Source organism: Neolamprologus multifasciatus, chromosome 7 (genome assembly GCF_963576455.1).
Source record: "Neolamprologus multifasciatus chromosome 7, fNeoMul1.2, whole genome shotgun sequence".
Taxonomy (NCBI): domain Eukaryota; kingdom Metazoa; phylum Chordata; class Actinopteri; order Cichliformes; family Cichlidae; genus Neolamprologus; species Neolamprologus multifasciatus.
In genome coordinates, this window is record NC_140445.1 from 61,771,087 (window position 1) to 61,797,151 (window position 26,065).

A 26,065-nucleotide genomic window follows, 5' to 3' on the forward strand; every position below is an offset into this window, starting at 1 on the left:
GTATAGGCAAATAAATTATTCATCTGAAGGATGCTGAATCTGCCCTGGATTAACTTTTGACTCACCTGGGACCACAAAGTGTACCATGACATCTTTCCTCCATTGGAGCATGACTGGCTGGCATAGCAGGGGCTTAGCATATGCAGTGCTCCAGGGTGTTGCTGCTGCTCGGCCAGACGACTTGGTGGGAGGAGGAGGCGGCGGTGGGGTGGTGAGGCTGGGAGTGGCAGTGGAGAGGGCCGAAGCCGGCGCTGAGGCAGGGGCAGAGTCTGTGTTCTCTAAACTTTCCTCCCCCTGCTTGCTGCGGTGTAGCAGCAGGTAAATGTATTCTGAAAGGCGCATCACGCTACGTCCTCTCTCCATAAGCTCCAGCTCCACGAGGTACCGGTTCCCTCTTGCCGAGTCGCGCCGCTTTTCAACGTTGATAATTCGCAACAGGGTGTAGATCCTAGAGCGGACAGACAGAAAATATTGAAAATACACAAGAGAGGTTGCACATATAGAACGCAACGTTTTACATCATTGGCACAAGTGGATTAATTATTGTTTGTGTGTACAAACCACTTCAAAAAAGCTGATTCTCATTATCTGTGGCGCATTGAATTTAGCACGGATGATGAAAATAACAACAGAGAAGCTACTTCACACAAATAACATCGAGGTTTGCAAGCACTACTGAAGAAAATTGTAATCAGCATACTGAAGACTGAGAGCAAGACTTCAAAGCACCAGGACATGAGCAATATGTTGCAACAAAATTACCTTTTGCTTTATATAACGATTAGCATAAGCACCGCGCCTAAACTAACAAGGATGCAGGGAAACATAGACCTTCTCTGTTTTATTTCATTTCGCCATGCTTACCCCCCATTGCGCTCATTGAGTTTCTCCATGTACTGCGCCAGCACGTCCACGACCTCGCTCTCTGCTAGCTGCAGGTTCCCAGACACATTACAGCGCAAGTCATTCCAGTCAGAGCGCAGAAGCTCAAAGTCCATCGGATTGACTGAGAAAGTCCTCTGCCAGTTAATGCTCTCCTCTGCCCAACCCGGCCGAGCCTCCACCTCCTCGTAGCTGTAATCGGACATTTCACCCTCCTCTGGCTCTGGCTCGGGGTCGGGATCAGGATTAGAGTGGTTTGTATCTTGGTCGATATCTGGAGGGTTGGGGTCTGGCTGCTGCTGGGACTCTGTAATCTCTGAGGTTCGCAGGTAAGAAGTAACCCGTGATTGACCTTGGATTGTGTTGTCTGTAAAGTTTAATCTTGGTGGGGCAACAGAGGGATGAGGGGGACCGCGGTGAGAGGACGGTTCGATTAGGTGGTGTTCTTTACTGGGTGGGTCGGCCATGATAGTAGTCTTTAAATCCCGGTGCTCTCCTTTGCTTTTGCTTTTCTCTGGCTGTTTTGCCCCTGTTGCCTTGTTAGAAGACTTTACCACACTTTCATTGTGTGTGTTGGTGCTTCCATTGTGAGGAGAAGCCTTACCTTCTTTTATAGGGGGGTTAGGCCAGAGCTGAGGCGCACTAATCAGACTCCTACTTCCTGTTACGCCTCCCCCACCACGTCTCCTGGCACCCAGGTTTACCAGCCTGGTGGTCTTTCCAGTCTGATACAAAAAGACTCCTGGGAAAACCTCTCTAGGGTGGCGAGATGCCCTCTCGTCCCGCCTCTCTCGCCGCTGCTCTCTCTCCTTCTCTCTCTCCCTTGCAGGCTTGGGCCTGGTGATGTAGATCTTGTTCTCCTCCCTCTTCTCTTTTTTGCTCCCGGGAAGCCTATCGTGGAGGTTGTTGCCATGTGCAGAGTTGCTGAGGATCTGCCTGGCTCGGCTAGCAAGGGCGGAGAGGGACGACTTTTGGGGAAAGAGAAGAGAAGACTTGCTGAGTTTAGTCCGTGTATCAACTCCCCTGTCTTCTCCGCCACCTGTTCCTCCGCCTTTCCTGGCAGGGTCTAGTTCTGCAGAATCAGTGTGGACCCAGGACAGAGAGCGACCCCCAACCACGCTTTCGATATCAGGCTGAAGAACCCTCGCTTCGATGTTTTCAAGTCTCTTCCCCGTGTCCTTTCTCATATTCTCCCTTGTATGATCTCTCCCCCAGTCTCTGTCCAAATCCCTATCCATCTGTCTGTCTCTGCGAGGAAAACGCCTCCTTTCTCTGTGCTGTATGATACTGTTGACTGGGCCCTCATCTTCTTCATCATTAGGATCCTCCTTCTCTTTCTCCTTGTCTCGACCAGCTGGTGTGGGCTCAGACTTTGATTGCCGATAGGAGGGATTTGAAGTATGGCTGGTCTGGCTTGGATAAGAGGGCTTCTTGGGTGACTGTGTGCCAACAATCTCTGCCTCATCCTCTGTATCTACCACCTCCTCCTCCTCTAGGAAATCTGGGGACACGAAAGAGACTTAAAGTTGAATGAGAGTGTACGTGTGCGGGTGGGTGCACGTGTTTGCTCATTATTAGTTACCATCTGGGTTCGGGAAGAAGAACGGCCTGTCATCTTCTTCCTCATCCATCTTCATATATTTGTAGAAACCAAACCTGGCAGACAAAACAAGAGGCAGCACAGGCGCACACACACACGGCCACATGCATTAACAGAAGGTTGAAGTTTCAATGTGCCTTGCAGCATAATACACTTAATCTCTTAGTGAGGGGTCACATGAATCACTGCCATTAGATTCACAGACACTTGAACACTTATTCTGCATAATCAGTGTACGCGCTCATATATACAAGACAAAGACAAATGTTCCCATACCACCCTAAGAGATAAAAGTAATAATGCCCTTACTTCTCCAAGTAGATAGGGGACTCTCTGTAGAAACACTTGTTTTCTCGCTCCATGTGGGTGAGGCGCGTGAAGTCATTAGGGTAGACGAAAGACAGATAGACCTGATAAACAGAGACATGTCAATCTAAAATGCAATCACCCCAGAAAACAGTGATAGGAAGAAAAGTAGGGCTGCACGATTAATCGTTAGAAAATCGCGATCTCGATTCATACTTATGTGCGATCTCATTTCCAAATAACAACAATTTAAAAAAAAAAAACCCGCATTGTACCGCATTTTGATCCGGGACGTAATCTGCATGAAAACAAGCGCTCACTCTTCCTGCTCAACAAATGACAAGGGCGGAGCCTTATACCACGTGATACAGAAGCTGTGCCGTGTGATGCTAAAATTAGCAGGGAAAAAACAAGCACGCAGTGTTGCCAACTTAGCGACTTTGTCGCTATATTTAGCGAGTTTTCAGACCCCCTAGCGACTTTTTTTTTCTAAAAAAAAAGTCGCTAAAAAAAGACGTGAAAGTGCATATCGCTTTTACTCTCAACGAGCAGCGGGTGCTGTAACGCAGTCAGTTCTTCTTTTACTCTTATGCTGTTTTGTGGATCAGGTTTAAAACTACTTATAAACACACACACACAAAGTAACTCCACCAGAGTGCCTATTTCGGGTCACTTTTGCCGGTCCAAGCCCGGATAAAGGAGCAGGGTTGGAATTGTGACATTAAAAAACAATAATTGCTAAAAGAAATTTAATTTGTAGTTCTAAATAAATTCTAAATGCATTTAGGACGTTTTTTACTCACTTTATGTCTCTTCCACGATGTTATTTCTCTCTCCAACAACGTAGGTTACAATTATATTAGCATGACCAATTATGCAAATTAGGTGATGACGTCATTTAGCGACTTCTAGCGACTTTTAGGACAGCCAATAGCGATTTTCCTTACTGAGGAGTTGGCAACACTGCGTGTGATGCTAAAATTAGCAGGGAAAAAACAACGGAGAGCACGCAGTGTTGCCAACTTAGCGACTTTGTCGCTATATTTAGCGAGTTTTCAGACCCCCTCGCGACTTTTTTTTAGAAAAAAAGTCGCTAGGGGGTCTGAAAACTAGGGGGTCTGAAAAAAAGTCGCTAAAAAAAGACGTGAAAGCGCATATCGCTTTTACTCTCAACGAGCAGCGGGTGCTGTAACGCAGTCAGTTCTTCTTTTACTCTTATGCTGTTTTGTGGATCACAAGGTTTAAAACTAATTATAAACACACACACACAAAGTAACTCCACCAGAGTGCCTATTTCGGGTCACTTTTGCCGGTCGAAGCCCGGATAAAGGAGCAGGGTTGGAATTGTGACATTAAAAAAAACAATAATTGCTAAAAGAAATTTAATTTGTAGTTCTAAATAAATTCTAAATGCATTTAGGACGTTTTTTACTCACTTTATGTCTCTTCCACGATGTTATTTCTCTCTCCAACAACATAGGTTATAATTACATTAGCATGACCAATTATGCAAATTAGGCGATGACGTCATTTAGCGACTTCTAGCGACTTTTAGGACAGCCAATAGCGATTTTCCTTACCGAGGAGTTGGCAACACAGAGAGCACGTCAGGGATGACGAGAAAGTGACTGGAGAAAATCCGTCCCGGTCAACCACCCAAACATCAATAACGGGAACCTTATACAGCGCTTCCCTATACACGTCAAACTCCCGCAGGCACAAAGAAATTACGGAGGCTATTACTTATCACCTGACCAAAGATATGGCTCCATCAACACTGTGCAAAACGAGGGATTTAGGAAAATGATCAACACCCTAGACAAACGCTACACAGAGCCGTCCCGCAACTATTTTTCTATTGTTGCACTACCTGCTCTATACACACAGTGTCGAGCAACGGTGGAGACGGAATTTCAAGCAGTACAACACATTTGTTGTTTTTATGTTTATTTATTGTTTTTATGTTCAGTCTCAACTGTTACGAAGTTGATGTGCAGTTAATAAGTGCAATAAATATTTATACTGGAAAAGAAAATCGTGAGAGAATCGTGATCTCAATTCTAAGCCAAAAAATCGTGATTCTCATTTTATGCAAAATCGTGCAGCCCTAAGGAAAAGTTTAAACTATGTGCACTTTGTGACAGTGTTTAATTACAACCAGTCACTTTATATAATGCTGCATTTTGTTAAGGTCATTCTTGTCTAATCTGAAATGGATTTGCTGTGTAACTTGCATCTCTCTCTCATACCAGTTATCGTTCATCTTTGCAGATGTTGCAGTAACCTGTGCTGCCCTAAAGGGGGGAGCAGTGCTCAACACTGTCCTCCACTTTGTTCATGCTGTGCCTGACACAGAGGGAGAGATGCAGTGGCGATATCCAAATCAGCACAGATGTAGCTTCTCTGTTTCTCTGTTTCCTGCGCAATTGATCGGGATATTACACTGGGAATACTTTTTAAGGGCCACTACCATATCTGGTCACATTTCTGATGACCCCGCTAGTCTACTTTTAGCAACAGCTGACTGTCGAAAAATAAAAGCTGATTCGAACAAAAGCATCACTCTTTTTGTGACCCAGATGGAAAGTGACTTACGAACTGCAGGCCCTGGTATCTGGCAATGGGGAAATCTTTGACTACATAGGTTGGAGAGTAAAGACAGGCTGGAAGAACGTTTTCCAGTCGAGAGGGATCAATCATAGGGGCTGAGAAGAGACAGAGAGTGACAGAAAGAGGAAGAGGCAGGCAGTTATTCAACAACTAGGCCAAACCAACGCGTGTATAGAACACTTAAATAAATAAATAAATGAATAAATAAAAATCTAAGAGTCAGATAGGTGAGTGATGAAAAAAAAAGCAGGAAAAAAATCCAGAAAAAATGGAACACAGCCTACTGGATGAAATTACAGTCTGAATACAGCTAAGATGACAGCTGCAGACAATCGAGCCAGACAATCAGGCATTTAGAGAAAACGACAGGCCAGAAAATCAGGATGAAGACAGAGAAAGAGCCTGAAATGATGAATGGCAGATTTACTGCTATAGAAAGTGTCCCTGGGATCCGGCTTCAGCATATCAGCTCCATGCAGGATGGTACGGCCTCCCTCCAGACCCTGAGGCTGTGTCTCCACTGGGAGACGGATGTGACTGGCCAAGGTCTGAGGGATGTGGTCCACACTGTTCATCTTCAGATTGGACTCATCTGGAAAAAAAAGCAGTGAAGAGACATTAAGTTAGAGTCAGCGGAAAAGAGGAAGATTCTTTATCTCATTTCCTTCTTTATGCTCCTCACAATGGACAAATTTGATATTTAATGTTTAAAAGAAGATACGATTCGAGTCACAATTACAGCAAAATCGCTACCATCTATGACGAGGTGGCGACTGAGGAAGGAAGAGACAGAAGGAGAAGCAGAGGGGAGATGGTAACAAAGGAAGCAGAGGAAGAGGAGGAGAACACTAACAAAAGCTGAAGTGAAGGATCGGAAAAAAGTTGAAGCAAACAAAAGCAGAACAGAGCCGAGTCATAATTATACCAATCGATAACAGGGTAGGAGGAGAGCGCACGCGTGATTAATGGCATGTCAGTGGCAATGCCTGATGGGAGAAGTGCTTTATAATTAGCAGGGTGGTCAGCATAATTTTTATCCTCAGGAGGGTGAATTGTGTCCACCATCTTTCTCCCTTTTTTCCCCCAAACAATAAGATATCTGTTGATCACATTGCTGGTTTTTACTACACACAAGTCTCGCAAATGTTGACTAATGGGCTCGTTGATCAGCAAAACAATGGAACCTCTTTTTCTTCCTGTGAAAAATTTGCATCATTTTTCATATATTTGTATTATTATCAAAACCACAGCGTTCATTTATGTGCAGCAGAGATATTGAGGTGGATCTTTGCAACAAAAACAAAGGAAACCAAAGAAAAAATTCTTGTTTAACTTTACACATTTATAGCAACATAGACACAGACCTCCAATGGAGCTCTAACACCTCTGCGGTCTTAAAGAAGGCCCAACAGCGTCTCCATTTTCTGAGAATCCTCAGAAAAATGGACCTGAAGAAGGAGCTGCTGACCGTCTCCTACCGCTGCTCCATTGAAAGTGTGCTGACATATTGCATTGGTGTGTGGTTCTCCAGCTGCACCACAGCACAGAGAAAGGCACTCCAGAGGGTCATCAATATGGCCCAAAAATCATTGGACATCCTCTTCCCTCCCTGGAGGACCTGTACAGCACTCGCTGTCTCAGGAGGGCACGCAGCATCCTACGGGACTGCACACACCCAGGACACCGGGTGTTTAAGCCGCTGCCGTCTGGCAGGAGGTTCAGGCTGCTGAGGTCCTGAACAAATAGACTCAAGGACAGCTTTTACAACAGGGCAACAGCCCTGATCAATGCAAATAGCTGACCTGATTGGCTACCTCCCTGGACTTTTTTAGGGGCGAGGTAACAATGTTTAAAACAATAACAATAATAATATTTATATTTATAACAAGGTGCAATAATAATTAATGTGCAATACACATACACTTATTCTTCTTTTTTATTACTAAGTTAATATCAACTTGTACTTACATTTTCTTAAATATAGTTAAAAGAGATGAGCAATTTAAGATAGAATTCAGATGTTAACAGGGAATTTACAAAACAGGTTGTACACTGTAGTAATCAGTAGTTTATACTGGGTTTTTTGTTTTGTTTTGTTTTTAAAGTGTGCAGCTGACTGACACTGCTTGTGTTTTAGACTATAAGGAGTTATCAAACCAAACTCCTAGTGCCTTAATGGGATTTAATTTCATTATAAAAATGCTGTAAAGGGTGTAAACTTGTCATAATTAACGTGATAAAGTTCACAAAACCACCTCATTTTGAGGCAACAAAAGTTTCAGTTCATTCTGTAGGACTTGCTCTGTGTGCATTTTATTTTTAACTTACCAAAATAATTTCAATCCTAAGTTAATATACTGTGTTGTGTTGTTTGTGTTGCGTTGTGATGTGTCATATCTGTCGTGTTGTGTTATATGTAGTGCCGACGTAGGACAGTTTTCCAATTTCATCGTACTACTGTACTATGTATGACAGTGCAATGACAATAAAGAGTTATCTTAACTAAGTTGACTGCATCTTTGGTGTTTTTTCACTTAAATAATAAAACATAATCTGTGGCATTATTACACAAATGGAGCTTCCAATTCGGGTTGCGCCAGTAAGAAATTATTTTGAAACTATAGACAGAAAAACACTCGCATGAGCAGAGGGAAGCGAGGCACAATGAAAGACATAAAAATAGCTTGAAAATATCTCTAAATATATGTGCAAGTATTCCACTTATACAATGCAACAAGTCCTACAACTTTAACTGGTGTCCCAGAGCAAAGAGATGCATGTTTTTGCTCAAACAGGAAGGATTATTAAATAATTTCCAGAGTGAGTGAATGGAAAAAACAACTGAGGGAGGAGAAGGGATGGGTGGAGGACGGGAGACAGATGAGGAGATGGTAATGCTCGAATCCAGCAGGTGACCTCATATATGGTACGAGGCTTCATTCCTCTCTGTCACAGCTTGTCATAAACAAGAAGACAGGATTTGGCATGCATCCACATAACACTGCAGCTTTGCCCAAGATGACAACTCCACACATCGTTTTCCGTGCAGCTGGCATTTCCCCCCTGTTAACGATGCCGAAGCTTTGTGACACATTACTATTCTTGGAGCTATAAAGGTTAGACATCTACTCTGGAGATAGTGTTCTCATTTCTGCTAAGAATGACACCTATGGAAGAAAATAGATCATCTATTAGATCCTGAAACTTCTCTTTAGCCGCACGTAGGGAATACATGCTGCGTTCTCAAACTGACATCTGCAGTGAACCCACAGAAGAACATTTTGGTTTAAATAGGTTGTTTCTATGGCATGATTGAGCCTTTCCTTTTGGCAAGCTCTCAGCTGAGCATTTTCAGCAGATTTTCTATTAACAAAGTGCAGTGTGTAAATGCCAATAAATACAAAAAAATTAATCATGAAATGATTCGATTCCACGACAAGATGACATGAATTTGATGAATTGCTCTTACCTGTGTAGAGGGAGATGTAGGCCGAGTCTATCACTTCATATTTCAGACCAGGCAGGAACGGACGCCACTGCGTGTGAGAGCAGAGAGTGAGAGAAAAGGGACTGAGCGAGAAAAGTAAATGCCAACATGTTCAAAGTATACGGCGAGCAGAAATCGTCCATCACTCTTTGCTGCCTGAGCTGTGACACTGTGTTATTGATCTCAACAACATCACAGGATCGATCTGAAGCGGGCTTTTTGTATAAACACACATAGTTGGAGACAGAAGAGGAAACAGAATAAAGAATGTAGGACATATACATCCTTACAAAAGGTGTAAGCAAGGAAAGGAAACGAGAGGAGAACGAGAAACAAAGAAAATAGACCATGAACAAAGAGACAACATGGCTGTATGGATAAGACGGGGATGAGTAGGTGTAGAAAAACGATGTAGTAATGACCTGAAAACAGCAGCGAGAGAGAGAAATAAAAAGGGGATGAGAAAGAGACAGAGAGGCAAGCTACAATTCTTTTAAATAGATTTCACAATTACCTCGTCACTTCTAGTTACCAAGGATATAATCACAGGAGACAGGTCATTTTCCAACCCTCAGCTTGAGAATACAAATATAAACACTCTCCTCAGGCTTATGGAAATGCCCCCAGTGTATGCACGGCATAAATAAATGCACACTGTTTTGGATTTTAGGGCATTTTATCACAAATGAAGCGCTGAGTGTAGCACCAACTTCTGAAATTTGAAAGGCATTTACAACATCTACAGTGCTGCGAAACAGTGTTTCTCCCTCTACCGTATTTGTTGCTTTTTTTCTGGCTATTTGTCATCATCATCATCATCATCTTTATTTATAAAGCACTTTAAAACAACCACAGCTGACACAAAGTGCTGTACATTGGAACTGTAAAATAAAATTACATAAGATATAAGTAAAAACCAAATAAAAGAAGAGTGAACTCATTAAATAACTACTTCAATTAAAAGAGAAACTAAGTCTCGCTGAGGTTAAAAGCCAAGGAATAAAAGTGGGTTTTAAGACGTGATTTAAAAGTGGACAGTGAAGGGGCCTCTCTAACGTGTATGGGCAAATTATTCCATAATTTTGGAGCCACAATAGAGAAGGCCCTGTCCTTCTCTATTGTGCTTCCTCCTGGATCTCGGTACCTCCAGGAGCAGCTGGTCAGCTGACCTGAGAGACTGACAGGGTATGTGGGGATGAAGAAGCTCAGAGAGGTAAGGCGGGGCAAGACTGTGAAGGCATTTAAAAACAAACATAAGAAGTTTAAAATTAACTCTAAAAGACACAGGCAGCCAGTGCAGAGAGGCTAGCACGGGGGTTATATGCTCTCTTTTTCGAGTTCCTGTTAGGAGTCGTGCAGCCGCATTTTGAACCAGCTGCAGACGTGAGAGCAATGACTGACTGACCCCCACATAAAGTGAGTTACAGTCATCCAGGCGGGAAGAAATAAAAGCATGGATCACTGTTTCAAGATGCTGCCTCGAAAGAAAAGATTTTACTCTTGCCAGTCGCCTTAAATGATAAAAACTGGACTTCACCACTGCTCTGATTTGGTTGTCCAATTTAAAATCACTGTCCAACTTAAAACCAAGGTCAGTACCAACAGGTTTAAAATAGACTTCCAGGGATCCTAAAACAACAGAGGAGGACTCACAGGGACCACTGGGTCCAAACACCAACACTTCTGTTTTCTTTTCATTAAAATTTAAAAAGTTTAGAGCCAACCAAGCTTTAATTTCATCTAGACATGTCAAGAGAGGTTTTATGGAGATGCCATCCTTGTGTTTTAGTGGCAAATAAATTTGGCAGTCATCGGCATAACAATGAAATGAGATCCCATGCCTTCTAAGGATAGAACATATATTTATGTCACATATTTGGCAAAATTAACCCAGATAAATAAAAACTCAGCTTTTAAATAAAGTTGGCTCCTAGAACCTGGATGTTGACGTATCCTCGGGCAGGATGCAGAACCCCAAGTTGAAAGTTAAAAGTGCTTAGGCATAGAAAAAAAAGCATTCGTGTGAATGAGATTCGGAGTAAGAAAGCACTTCGAGTGCTCAAATTGAGTAGAAAAGTGCATATAAGTACCAGTCCATTTACCATTTATCACTTTAACCTAATAACTGGTTCTGCCACCTTTGGCAGCAAGAACTGCAAGCGTCAAGCATTTCCGATAACTACCAATGAGTCTTTGACAAGGCTGTGGAGAAGTTTTCGGCCCACTCTCCTTTGCAGAAGTGTTTTAATTCAGACACACTAGAGGGTTGAATATTTTTTTTCCCCTTAAAACATAAAATCACTACAGGGCCTTACTAGATATATACAGTCCTTCATCTGATACTTTTAGGGAGCAGTGGCAGGAAGAACTGGGGGTGGATGTTACTGATGATCTTTGGCAAGAGTGCATTAAGAATATATATTGTAGTTCTATAAATGCTAGACATTGTCTGATCCAATTTAAGGTTGTGTATAGGTTGCATTTTTCTCCCACTAAAGTGGAAAAAATATATAAGAACGTTTCAGCCCTCTGTGTTAAGTGTTCAAGTGGTCGAGGAACTTTATCTCACCTTTTCTTTCAATGCCAAAAACTACAGCTTTTTTGGAATCATTTGTTTGATTTTCTGACCAAAGCCATTGGCAGGGAGGTCCCATGTACCCCCTTTGCAGCATTATTCGGGGTGTCTGAACCGGGATGGGCAAGGGACAAGACAGAGACGCAGGTTGTGTCAATGACTACTCTTGTGGCTAGAAAGCTGATACTTCTCAGCTGGAAGTCTGATAAACCTCCTACCTTCGAAATGTGGTTGAGAGAATTTGGAAATGTACTCCATCTGGAGAAAATCAGGTTTACCTTGTCTAACCGAGAGAGTGTGTTTTATAAGATTTGGCAACCAGTCATTAGCCTGATGGATAAACTTAAGTGAAATATACTCTGTCTTAACATTTATGTATGCTGTATTACCACCTTGTCGACTTGCCGTCCACCTTCTATTGTGTTCTTTTGAAGGTGATTGTTGTATGCTGCTCAATTATAAAATCAATAAAAATATATTGAAAAAAAACCCCCATAAAATCACCATTTAAACAGCACTTTGTATTTCTTCGGGTTATATTTATCTATTATTAAAATATGTTGTTGATCTAAAACTTTTAAATATATACAAAAAGTACAAAATCAGAAAGGCAGAAATGCTTTTTCACAGCACTGTATACTGTATGCAAATGATACACGCCAATAAAGCATTGTTTCAGAAACACACATAACCGCAGAAGTGCATGTAGTGCATTAAAGAACAATAAATAAGGACACAGGGTAACATCATGCAGAAAAGCACCAGGGGGTGGCCCAGCAGGCCAGCAAAGGCTTCACTATCTTGCTGTCATTTCAGGGTGATCGTCTTCAAGGTCAAGCCAGAAGGCTCCACAACCCAACTCCAGGAGGGACAAAAAAAAAAGTGGACACCACATATTCAGTGTGAAATGCAGCCAACCTTTGTTATTCTTACACGCCAGAACACACAGCAAAACTCGAGTGATCATCCATTCAACACTAAAAAATACATAAATCAATCCTATTTCAAGGTTTACTTCCTTTTTCGCATTACTTTTAATCACATGTCACAGTCTTATTTTGGAGCTCTTTTTCTGCGTCTCGCCACTTTGTTTCACTGTAGGCTGTAACTGCGTAGCTGCATTTCTGGAGTGTATAATGAAAAACAACAAAAAAACAACAGACACGTTTGTTTTCGCCAAAGAAATGCAATTCAAAATGGCTCAGCTTTACAGGTCAAAGCTGCAAGCGAAAGATGTTGTGAAATTTAAAATAAGAGACAATGACAGTCGATGCTTTGACTCGTGGCTCGGAGCGCGTTTCAGCAGCGCGTTTAGGAAGAATGTCAACACAACCCTTTCCAGAGCTCAGTGGAGCACAGCGCCGCTGATGTGTCATCAGCCTTAAGTGACGATGAGGCACACAACACTTGTGCCCCTGCAGGGCCCGTTTTCTAAATATGTGAACTTCTGTTCATCGGCTGACCTCATATATTTGCTAATGAATTCCTCCAACCCAGCGAGTGTGCGTGTGCGTGTGCGGAGACACACGGCATCTTTTATGAAAGCGTAAATGTAGTGTGTCTTGTGTGTACAGGTGTGTTTACTTTAAAACACCTTTGACGGGAAACAGCAGGAAAAAGCAGAGGTGCGCTCACTAGCTCTGCAAGTTCAAAAGAAAGGGGGAGGAAAAAAAATCAATATCCAAGGGGAAATAATAAAAAGTACCAAGAGTGGAAACAAAATGACAATGAACAACGGGCAGTGTTGTTTCACACAGGCTAGACCACCGACTGATATATAAAGGTTTGATTCTGTTTTCAATCTGATGATCAAAAGAGGGTTTTAATCCTTCCTAGTGTGTGGTTTGATACCAAACCGAATAACACACACAGCTTTTGTTATTTGTTTTTATCATTAAATTATTAGGAGTTTATTGCTTCTGAGAAGACTGACTGCTGGCTGCTCAACGCTCTATCGATTAAAAAGTTGTTTTGTTAATGTGACACATAAGTAGAAACGACATAATGAAAATAACTGACTGCTTCAAGTTTACATACAAACCACTTGAGATTTGCGGTCAAATAAAATTAACAGAAATTAAGGACTTTATTTGTTTGATTTATTCTCGCGAATAATGACTTTTATGCTAGTACTAGCTCACCTTGGTACATTTAAAAGGCTGTCAATTTCCATTTGTTCGACTGAGGACAGAGAGGTTCATTGTGTTCTTTGTATAGCTCATCTCTCGTTTCCTCCATGTCGTACACAGCAGAACAAGACAGATGTTAACAAGCCTGATGAAGCCTGCCTTAGGGGAAAAGGCAAGAAGAGACCGCGACTACTCTGATGTTATTTGCAACCCCAATTCCAAAAAAGTTGGGATGATGTGTAAAATAAACACAAAATGTAATGATTTGCAAATCTTATGAACCACAGGAAGCATATGAAATTTGTAAATTAAAAAAATATTAGCTCACTTAAATTTGATGGTGGCAACATATCTAAAAAAAAAAGATTACTATTATGTTTAATCCTCTTTTCTGTTAACAACAGTTTGTAACCATCTGGGAACTTAGCAGACCAGTTTGCTGGACTGTTGGAGGATGAATGTTATCCCATTCTTTTCACTGTTCAGCAGTCCTGGGTCTTCTTTGTCATAATTTTTCATTTCATGATGTATTCTTGAATGCATGCAAAGCCAGTTCGGCACTCATCTACTACAAAGCCATTCTCTTGCAATAGTTGGACTATTCAGTTTAGCAGCGTCTTGCTGAAATATGCAAGGACTTCCCTAAAGAAAAACGCAGTCTTGATTGGAGTATATGCTGCTCTAAAACCTGTACATAACTTTCAGCACTGATGGTGCCTTAACCAGATGTGCAAGTTGCCAATTCCATAGGCACTAATACACAGGCTTTTGAAGTGACTGCTTATAACTCTTCTTTAGTCAAGGAAGATGTGACGATCATGTTTTCAAAAAAGAATTTCAAATTTCAATTCATTTGACAGTTTAAGCGACCTTTACATGATGGAGCTTTAACCAGCATGGGTGGATGGCACAGTGAATTTGCTCACAGACAGCGATTTCTGGAAGTGACCCTGAGCCCACGCGGTGATTTCCACGACAGGGTCATGGCTGTTTTTAATGCAGTGCTGCCTGATGCCCTGAAGATCACAGGGTCTGAAGTCCCATATTGATTTTCGGCCTTGTCCCTTGTGCAGAAAGATTTTTCAGTTTCTCCTTATCTTTTGATGTTATTATGTACTGCAGAAGATGAGACATTCAACGTCTTTGCAATTTTACATCATGGAACATTATCCTGAAGTTGGCACACAATTAGTAGACACAGTGTTTTGCAGACTGGTGATCCTCAGACCCATCTATAGTACTAACTCTGCCTCTCTAAGATACTATTTTATACTCTAACATGATGCTGACCTGTTGCCAGTTAACCTAATCCTCTGCAAAATGTTCCTCCAGCTGTTTCTTTTGAGCACAGTTTCCTTTTCCAGCTTTCCGTTGCCCCGTGTTCCAGAGTTGGGTGTGTGTAGACATGTTTCTGTCATCAAACTCCAAATGAGCTAACATTTTTCATGAAGTAGTAAAATGTCGCAGTTTAAACATGTGATATGTTTTCTATATTCTATTGTAAATAAAATATTGGTTTATGAAATTTGCAAATCTTAGCTCCACCGAAGGATTTAATGTTTTTGGTAGAATTTGTATTCATAGGCATCATTCTGCCTATAAATACAATAGCTCGAAAAGTTTTACATGTATTCTGATCAAACTTTGTAGAGGTGTAGAATGGAGTCACATAAACAATCCATGAAAATTTGGTTTACATCTACCGAGGTCTTCAAGATTAACTCAATGATTTATTGTTTGAAAATTGATTAAAAACCTTCTAACTGTGGTGTGTACTGTCAACATATAAAAAGCGCTGTATAAAGATTTTATATGTCATGCCACATTTAACCTCTGACCTCTTCTCTGAGTTCAAAAGATTGATCTGAAGGTCAAAGTGATATTAATGCTATTTAAAACTAAGTTTCTTATAATTATTCTGATATAATGTAATAGGCTAAAGTTACTCATATCCAGTTATTTACAGATCAATGCCTATTAAACATTACCAATTCTACATAATACTTGTGTAATTAAAGTAAACACCTGTCATCCCACCATGCAATTTTTTGTCATGCAATTTTAAATAATCACTTGTTGTTTAAATATGCAAATGACCTAATATGATGTAACATAAGTGGTTACAATAACATACATTGATTGTTGTCCAAGTCGAACTGTCAGACAGAAAGCACTGAGAAATGGGTCAAGGCTAGAACAGAGATAGAGGATGGTAAATAATATATTATCTTAGGAAGGCTTGTTTGTTTTTATGTGTCCTTTGTTAACTGCCCAGGGTTATAATTTAATCATAAATGGATGGAGACGAAAGCAGCTCAAGAAAAAGGCTGTGGTAAGCAGGCCCTATTATATGCATTAGGAAAATAGCTCTGAAATCACGCTGTGCATTCTTTTCAGGCTCTTATATAGTACGAGAAAGCTTGGTTTTTATTACTGAAGTAAAAGAAACAGACGTAATTCTTCCTATTAGGACGATAATTAATAAACCTGACAAACCATTTGTTACAAGTTTGAATGAAAGCCAAAACAAAGCACAGGTGCTTTCATTGACCTGACTGTGTTTCTGTTGCCAGACAACCGTTTGCCCGTAGCAACTACGACTGCACTGAGACTGGCAGGCTGCTAACAAGCCAAAAATGATAATATTAATACGAATACGAGTCTCATGGAAATGTATTAAATAGTGCAGGTTTCATTTTTTGTTACACATAACGTGACTTTTAAACAAATGTATTTAATTTTTAAACATATTTTGTGTCTACACCACATGTTTTAGTTTTCCTGGAGTAGCCTTCATAATTTCCTGTAAATGTTTTAAATGTTAACAATGAAAGATGTAATTTTAATAATGACACAAGTGCGTTGGAAGCAGAGGGATCATATGTGAGGTGAAAGGAAAGGAAATATTACCTATACTGATGAGATGCAAGAAAAGTTGCTTTGGTCGGAAGAGAGAAAGTGTGAATTTTAACACTGGCAGTAATTGAAAGTACTGTGGAGCTGTGGCGCTGCCCATTGACAAGCGCCTGGCAGCAGAGCATCAAGGAGAGACTCCTGACAGGCTCTGAACAAATATCTCCCCAACAGAGCACAGCAGAAACAAAGGACTGCTGGTATGTTGATGCTTTGCTGATACTGTTGCACAAACTTCATAAAATGAAAGCTGACCAGGATGCAGACAGCCAAAAAACGAAGTAAAACACTAAAAACCATGAAAACAAAGATTTAAGCCCATGAATGATTCTACTCTTATTTCAATTGGCAAGTAAACAGAGCTAAACATTTACATTCTAGAGGATAAATGCCACTTTCCATTCCCAGTCAGTGACACGAAAACAGTGGCTTGTTTCTCCACGTCATATCATCTTGTTTTGCCTGGGGATGAAGGGACAACATTCAAAGGGAGATGAAGAGGTGGATACAGAGACGGGGTGTTTAATTTTCTCAGTTGAATTATACATTAACCAAAGTCTCTTAGACCAGACATTTCCAATAGACAAATGAGTCCAATATCCATAGCAATTACGGGGATGTTGTAGTGATTGTGTCTACAGCGATTCAATGTGTGCTCTGAGGGGAAACTAGTTAGTCACACTAAAAATCGCACAGGTATCAAATCAAGGCAAATGTGCATGACAAAAAAAACCCAGCCCCTTGTTCACACTGCAGCTACATAAAGAAAGATGAATAAAAATGGGTGTGCAGGTAATTTGGATTAAAAAATGTTTACTAGAAAAGACCAAAGCAATAAAGACAAGACATGAATGACTCAGTGAGCGCAACAGGTGTGAAAACTCTGAACTAATCAAATAGTTACATACAAATTAAAAACAATCTGTTTCTAAACAGAATTCTAATACATAAAATGGAATATGCATATACAGTTTCATTCAGCTTGCACAATGTTTGTTTAAAGGGAACAGGCAGAAAGAAGTTTAAAACTTTCTGTTGATCATTTTGTCATTGTTTAGTTTCCATGCCTGTTTCCCGTTTTATATGTCCACACGTACCCGGGTATTTTTGAAAACGCAGATTTTTCTATGCGTTTGCACCTTTCGTCCACACGTAAACTGCGTTTCTTAAAACTCCGGCCAGGGTGGATATTTTCTAAAACTCCATTTTTGCATTTACGTGTGGACGAGAAAACCAGAGAAAATGCAGAAAACGCAGGGTCAAAGGTGTGCGCCTTTTTTTGACGTCACACTATGCGCCACGTTATTGTTTCGGTGAAATGAATTTCTACGATACTATTACTGTTAATTTTACTCTCTGCAGTGTTTAAATGCTTACATATACACACACAATTACTGTCCCTCCACACATAGGACTCGGTTCTGCTTCTATGCCCCAGCTTTGTTTACTTTTTCCCACCGAGGCTTCTAGACTTCTGATTGGCCAACATTTCTGCACGGTTAGGAATATAGCGCCACCTGCTGCTTTGGCATATTCCTAGCAGCGTTTTCCTTCATTTCTGCCTTTACGTGTGGACGGGATTATTTTTTAAAACGAAAACGGAAAATCTCCGTTTTCAAAAATACCCGTGTACGTGTGGACATAGCCTGTGTCAGTCATCTGTCTGTGCACATTAGCTTTAGTTCTACTTCCTCTGTTTCATTAGTTAAATTTATCCCAGCTGTGTTCTCACCTGTTTCCAGTCATCCCCATTATCCAGTCTATTTAAGCCCTCAGTTTCTCTCAGCCCTCATCATTGTCTCCTGTCTAGTTCAGTCATTCATGTTAAGTTCATCCAGTCTTATAATAAACACTGTGCACTTTCTCGGTCTATCTGCGAGTCCTGCGTTCGGGTCCTCTGTCTCCATTTTCTACACAGCCGAATGTGACACTTTATCAACAACCATCTAAAAATGAGGGGTTCACACCCCACACAAATTATTAATAGTTTAATCATTTCAGCTCAGTGCGAAAATCTATGTCTTGTTGTCAATTATGGCTCCATTACTCAGTCTCCTTTACTCTCCATTTCACTGTGTGTAAGCCCCTCCCACCACAGACTGGAGCTGTAATAAAAAGACAACTTTTACCCAAAATGTGTGAATTCTTCACTCTAATGCCCACAAACTTAATGTCCTTGCAAGTGTGAAATCGACTAGGTTGATGGTTGTCAAGAAAAGCAAAGAACAAACATATACAGAGATTTCTTCCTTCATCTTTTGATAAAGGACAAAAATTCTAAAGATAGTTTGTTCACTTTCCCACATAAAACAGTGTTTTCACAAGACGTAGAGGGACAGAGAAGCAGTTGGTAAGCGAGTATAAAAGGTAGCATAAGCTAATGAAATTAAACATGAATGTGGGTGACAAAGCGCTACATGTTAGCTTTTTTTTTGTCATCAACAATTTTTATTTATTTCATTTTAAACTTCAATAACAGAACTTAAGGATAACTACATAAATAAATTGTTTAAAAAACAAACAAACAAAAACAACAACAACAACAAAAAAAAAAACCCCAAAACCCCCCCCAAAAAAACAAAACACAACAACAACAAAAAAAACAACAACAAACCAAAACAAAGGGAAGTTATCCTATCCTTTCTTCGCACACCAATCCCCACACCACCACTCTGTCATTACTCCTCTGTTCTTCAAGTTACAGAAAGCCAGCTTGTAAAGGGGGACCAAATACAATCATATTGATGCAATTTGTCTAATAAACCATGAGTCACTTTTTCGTAGCCATAGTCTTTAGCCACTCTTCATAGGGAGGGGGGTTCTTTTTCCTACATGTTAGCTTTTTTAATGTTGAAACTGTGTGTCATGTGTGGGATGGTGCTTTTTGGGATGTGTCTGATGGAATCTGCGTGATGGCAAGATGAAAGTCAACATACGAGACGGGAAGAGAGATACGAAGATTAGCTCTGCTAACAGCTTTAATTCCCACTGAGCTTACCCCATGTAAGTGACTGTCCAGAGGTTTTAGTAATGAGACTGACAGTGAGAATAATAATTGGCTATACAGTTTGATTTTCCCAATCATGAGAAAGATAAATGATTCCCACAGAGGAATGTACATCGTGCAATTTTAATCCTCATAAGGAGCAAGAATCGCCCTGCAATCATTTAAGTTGTACTTACATGCATTCATACTGTCCTCTTGAGAATAAGACAAATACCATGGGAGTGTTATGATCCCAAGCAATTAAAGACTGTCAGTGTGGTAAATATTATATTGATGTTCTCAATTTTTCCATAAATTCATATGCACTAAATGATGTCTTGAAGTGAAGATGCCAAAAGCTGAAATGTGTTCTGATTGCAATATGGTGGCTTGCACAATGAGGCAAATAACAATTATAGAGTACCGAATTTGTAAACTAAATTTGCTGGAAAAACACAAAACAAGAAATTAATTTGATATACATCCATTAAATTAAGTAATCTACGAGTGTTTGTTGAGGAGTGCCGACCTTTTATGAAACCAGTTTGGTCAGGATGAATTAAGAGGGGGGTTATTTTCTCTAATCTCTTTGAGAGAGCTTTGCAGATTATTTTAAGGTCTACATTTATAAGGGATATTGGACGATAACTTGAGGGAAATAAAGGGTGTTTTCCTGGTTTTAGCAGGAGACTAATGTTGGCAGAATTCATATTTGGTGGTAGTCTGCCATTTTTCTCGATTTCCTGCAACATTCCATGGAATACTGGTGCCAAAATTGTCCAGAATTCTTTGTAGAATTCTGCAGGAAAGCCATCTGGACCTGGAGCCTTATTATTGGGCATACTTATCAGGGCTTCCTGGAGTTCACCTGGCGTCAGTGGTGAATCCAGTGCCATTGCTTGACTGTCTAGTAATTTTGGAAGACTTACGTTGTCAAGAAACAAATCAATTTCATTTTTAGACGGGTTTATTTGTGGTGAATATAAAGTTTCATAGAAATCCCTAAAAATGTTTATTCTTCCAGGGTCATATATTGTGTTCCCCGATAAATCTTCAGTAGCACATATAGTTGTTTTTTCTTTATTTATTTTTAACTGGTTTGCTAGAAATCGACCTGATTTGTTACTGTGTTCAAAATTCTGCAAGCGAAGTCTTTGTACAAGGAATTGTGTTCTGATTGCAATATGGTGGCTTGCACAACGAGGCAAATAACAATTATAGAGTACCGAATTTGTAAACTAAATTTGCTGGAAAAACACAAAACAAGAAATTAATTTGATATACATCCAGAATCTCAAAATAAATGTCCTATTTAAAAAGAGAAATGTAAATATACACATGGGACAAAAAGGATATAAGAAAAAGCTTTTGTCAGAAAAGACACACGCAGCAACAGTTTGCTTGGACTGCAGATTTATATGGCGAAGAGAAGTCATAAGCCAGACATTGAGAGGCCTGCATGTGCTTGTGTGATGGTTGTGCCTCTGAATAAATGCAGCATGTGCAGAGTTTGGGTTGACGGGCGTGTGCAGACATGGGCGTGTGTGCTAACTGGTGGGCACTAAATTCCTGCATTGAAATGCCTCACCCCAGCCTGACCATAAACTTGCCATTGCTAATTAAGGCGTAACTTTCTTCTCTTCCTTTCCCTGCGACTCTTTCTCTCAATTATAGCATTTAATGACCAAAGCTTTCCTTCATTCTGTCACAGTGCTAGCAATAGATGTTTTCCATTAGGCGAGTGGAAAGGTTCTGTGTTTTACTGACAAAGATCCAGATGGTAATTAGGAAAGTTAATGAAACTGCTGCTCACTAAATCATCTGTCATATCGCACGTTCCATTTAAAAAATCCATCACTTTAAAAAACATTTATCTGAAGGAAAACACAGAGGCAGGTACGCACATGCAGAGGAAATAGTCACTTAAAATGTGGGTTGGTAATGTGTCTACTTACTCGAACTAGTTAACAGTCGCTTGAGATATTGTCCTGCTCTTCCTAAACACAAAGTTGTTTCCACCCCCTTGAGGAACGAATAGTGAATTCTGAACCTGTCTCTTCCTGTCTCTAATGCTGTTTATGTTCCACCTCCCTGCAGCTATTTCCCCTAAATCGTACCCACAATGAAATGGAAGGATGCCAACGCAGGCAAAACAAGGATTTTCTCTCTTATTTTCCAACCAAAACAGAGCGTTCAGATTGTGCTTGTGCATTATTCACTATTTACTCCACCTCATTTCTTCAGAGGAATCGCTACTAGAGAAATAAATTCCCCAGAGGAACGAGTCCACCTTTGGCCGTACAATCGCCGCTTCCCACAGAACATAGAGCTGTGAATCCACGCTATCTGTTGTTTAACAAATGAGCGCCTGGGTTCCAGTGGATTTATGTGAGTCCTGGGCTTATGCTGTTCTAGGATGGTCACGGTAAATCTGCTATTTTTGTCAAGGTGTGAAATGTATTCCACTGTTAAATCACACACAGGGGCTTTCCTAAGACAGTGTACCCGGCACACCACGCATACACACAACTACACATACATTCCTCCACACAATCTTGAGCTCCTGCAGAACTTTTACGTGCTTCATTAAATTGTTTCTACTAGTAGAAACCCGCATTGACGGCCTCATGGGATGTTTGGCTAACAGGCAGAAAAAGAAAGAACAGGAAATGGAAAGAGAGAGATGGATTTCCAGGTGGCCTTGATTCATTAGTAGATACAGTCACATTACCTGTATGTGGATGACTGGCAAAGTCTGTTAAGAAAGAATACCATAAAGCAGCGGTCTCCAACCTTTTTTGCGCCACGGACCGGTTTATGCCCGACAATATTTTCACGGACCAGCCTTTAAGGTGTCGCGGATAAATACAACAAAATAAAACTAGTACCGGTACCGAAAAAAATAAGATTTATTCATAACACACGTGAAAAGACCAAGGAAAACCGAGTAAACGATAAAAACGATAACAAAATAACGCTGAAAACCAATAAAAAACCCTGAAAACCATACATTTCACACCTGACCCTCATCTCTTGCGGCCTGGTACCAAACGACTCACAGACCGGTACCGGTCCGAGGCCCGGGGGTTGGGGACCGCTGCCATAAAGTATAGAAATACTTCAGATAAGGGCTTTCAGCACATACCGTTTATACATTCTTCTTACTTTTTCTTCATATTTCAGGTCAAATTTATTTCTCCTCATCTTTCATTTTACTTTCATTTTACATCATCTACATCTACCGTCTAATGCCTAATTCTATTACCGTTTTGTTCCCCTTCTTCCACTTTGCAGAAGGCTGATCTCCAAGTAATTACTTAATCTCTTCTAATACATGAAATCAAGAAAGAAATAACCTTGTCTCTGTTGTCGTTTGTATGCTGCTAGCGGTAACCACAACTAGACGTAGCCACAAAATTCAGCAGATTAGCTTTAAATCATATACTATACATGTTTTGAAGATGGTGTAATTAACATTTCATATAAAACAAAAAAAAATATGTGTAATGCCCTAGAGAACACTCTGTGAGAAACTAATAGGATTTTCTTTATAGCTCCTTGCAAATAGCTATGATATAGTTGCTTGGATAGGGTATTCTCTTTTTAATCTTGTGCTAGAGTCTGTCTGCTGCTGGAGTTACCTCAACCTTTTGATCTACGCCAGGTATGAGGATAACATATTGTTGATTCCTGCAGTCGCTGGGCGCCAATGACAGTCCTCCCTCTAGGGATTATTTCATGAACTGCGAGGGTTGGCTAACTGTTGCAGGCATAAATTAAGCTCCATTAAAGTGTTTAACAGTCCACTTTTTGTTTTACATTTCCCATTTTCTTTAAAGCAGTGGATTAGTGCGGTATATTTACAGTTCACATAAGTTTGGCCACAGGTGAAAAAAAAAAAACCCGACTGTGAAAATCAAATTAAAGCCAAGTGAAGAAACAGTTCTGCATCAGGCGATACCCCATTTAAGTTAGAACCCCTGGCAGCAACGGCACGGCGGCCTGCATGCCACCATCGTCTGACACAAAATGACAGCACAGTGAGGAGATGCAACTCATGCTATCTAAACAACACCCCCGCCTGATGCCTGGAAATAGCAATTAATTACTCAGCTAATTTAAAGCAGCACCATGCTTGTCCTAAACAGCGGAATAATAGGACTAAACACAATAGAAGAATGAGCGAGCTTAAAATATCTCCACAATGCATACATAACACTATATATTGATGGATCCCTTTGCAGAGGCACACGTTTCTTCAATTTACGAGTAGCAGTCAGTAGCCTAATAAAAAGGGCAACACTGTATTTCTGCAGATTTAACTCAAATATACTCCACTATTCTCACTGTCAACTCAGTGGCAGCATATTCATAACACACTCACATCAATGACCCAAAACATCATAACTTAACAAACTGCTTGTGTGAAACTCAGGGAAAATATTGCCAGTAGACTGAAAAAAGGAGAGATCAGAGTACAATACTGTACTTTATGAGCACCATTCGGTAACATTGGTGTACTAGTGTTTGCCATTGCTAGCAAATGTGGTAATGATTAGCAAAATGGGAAGTGATTACCTTAGAAACTAAAAATATGACAGGACAGTAAAGTATACAATCATGCAGAAAGTAACAAAATTGATTTAGAGGAAAGCAACCAGAGGCTACAGAAAGAAAGAAGCGCAAAAAAAATAAAACAAATTGTTAACCTTGAGGGTAAAAAAACAACTTCTATTTAAGAAGAGTTCAACTCCAAGAGTACAGCTGCTGTTCTTCCTCTTATAATGGTCACCGTGATGAAGATAACCTGAGGCTTATTAAAAGATTCATTCCATACGCACACAGCAGTGATCTCTTTTTATCATCCGCCTTCCTACTCAAAGTACAAGCTCACACGAGGCGTACGGGCTCTCGTTTGAAACTTCATCTCGAAATTAAGCCTCACTCATCTCTTCGCTTCGCCTGAGGTGCGAAAAACCAGTGAGTGAGAAATGGTGCAGAGCAGAATCAAAGTGAAAGAAGCACAGTGTAAAGATGCAAAGAAAGAAAAAGCTGAAGAGTGATGACAGATGGAGGACTGGAAAGAGAACAGTTAGAGAGATTTTAAGTGAGTGAAAAGCCAGTGCACCAACAAGCTGGGCATGTGTTGGATAAAGTTGTAGTTAAAGTGGACAGATGAATACACTGAAAGACTAAGAAATGCAAAGTAATACACAGTAATGGAGGTGAAGGTTACCTTTCGCCTTCAAACGTTTCCTTTCATTCTTTATCTATTCAGTCACTACTCTGACACTGTTAAACGCAGGGTACAAGTTAAAACTAAATGGAAATTTTCCTGTCAAAGGGCAAGGTTTTCACCAGACAGCAGAAGCAATTTTCATACACAGACACTCAGACTGCTGAAGTCGAAATAATTGTGAGGAAAAAGATGTACTCAGAGAGGCAAAACCACAGAAGTGGGGTAGGTACACTTACCCCAACCTCTACGTGATCCGAGCCCTTGTCATCCTGCTTGTGGAGAATCTCAAAGTAGTATCGTCTGGATGAGATCAGACTACAGGGGAAACAAGGAAAGAGCAATTAATATTATTAGATATTGAACATTACCATATATATATGTATATGTGTATATATATATATATATATATATATATATATATATATATATATATATATGTAGGGTTAATCTATCTAAGATAGATAGATAGATAGATGATAGATAGATGATAGGATGATAGATAGATAAATGATAGATAGATAAGATAGATAGATGACAGATAGATGATAGATAGGATGATAGATAGATGATAGACAGGATGATAGATAGATAAATGATAGATAGATAGATAGATAGATAGATGATAGATAGATAGATAGATGATAGATAGATAGATAGATAGATAGATAGATGATAGATAGATAAATGATAGATAGATAAATGATAGATAGATAGATAGATAGATGATAGATAGATAGATAAATGATAGATGATAGATAGATGATAGATAGATAGATAGATAGATGATAGATAGATAGATAGATAGATAGATAGATAGATAGATAGATAGATAGATAGGATGATAGATAGATAGATAGATGATAGATAGATAAATGATAGATAGATAGATAGATAGATAGATGATAGATAGATAGATAAATGATAGATGATAGATAGATGATAGATAGATGATAGATAGATAGATAGATGATAGATAGATAGATAGATAGATAGATAGATAGGATGATAGATAGATAGATAGATGATAGATAGATGATAGATAGATGATAGATAGATAAATGATAAATAGATAAATGATTGATAGATAGATAAATGATAGATAGATAGATAAATGATAGATAGATAGAATGATAGATAGATAAATGATTGATAGATAGATAAATGATAGATAGATAGATAGATAAATGATAGATAGATAGAATGATAGATAGATGATAGATAGATGATAGATAGATAGATAGAATGATAGATAGATAGATGATAGATAGATGATAGATAGATATAATTTTATTTCGAATATGCAAATATAATTGAAATAACAACAGAAAAAAAACAAAA

At 39.8% G+C, this 26,065-nt stretch overlaps 1 protein-coding gene across 2 annotated transcripts in view; it reads right to left on the reverse strand.

Moving 5' to 3' along the window:
* b4galnt4a (beta-1,4-N-acetyl-galactosaminyl transferase 4a) overlaps positions 1-26,065 on the reverse strand; it is a 177,958-nt gene that overhangs the window by 6,861 nt on the left and 145,032 nt on the right. For both annotated transcript variants that reach the window (XM_085164822.1, XM_085164823.1), the window contains exons 8-15: positions 24,964-25,042; positions 8,868-8,934; positions 5,826-5,990; positions 5,384-5,493; positions 2,792-2,892; positions 2,465-2,538; positions 865-2,383; positions 66-448 (exon numbers count right to left, since the gene is read on the reverse strand). In XM_085164822.1, coding sequence (XP_085020948.1) covers positions 66-448; positions 865-2,383; positions 2,465-2,538; positions 2,792-2,892; positions 5,384-5,493; positions 5,826-5,990; positions 8,868-8,934; positions 24,964-25,042 — 2,498 coding nt within the window. The remainder of the gene's footprint in view (positions 1-65; positions 449-864; positions 2,384-2,464; positions 2,539-2,791; positions 2,893-5,383; positions 5,494-5,825; positions 5,991-8,867; positions 8,935-24,963; positions 25,043-26,065) is intronic.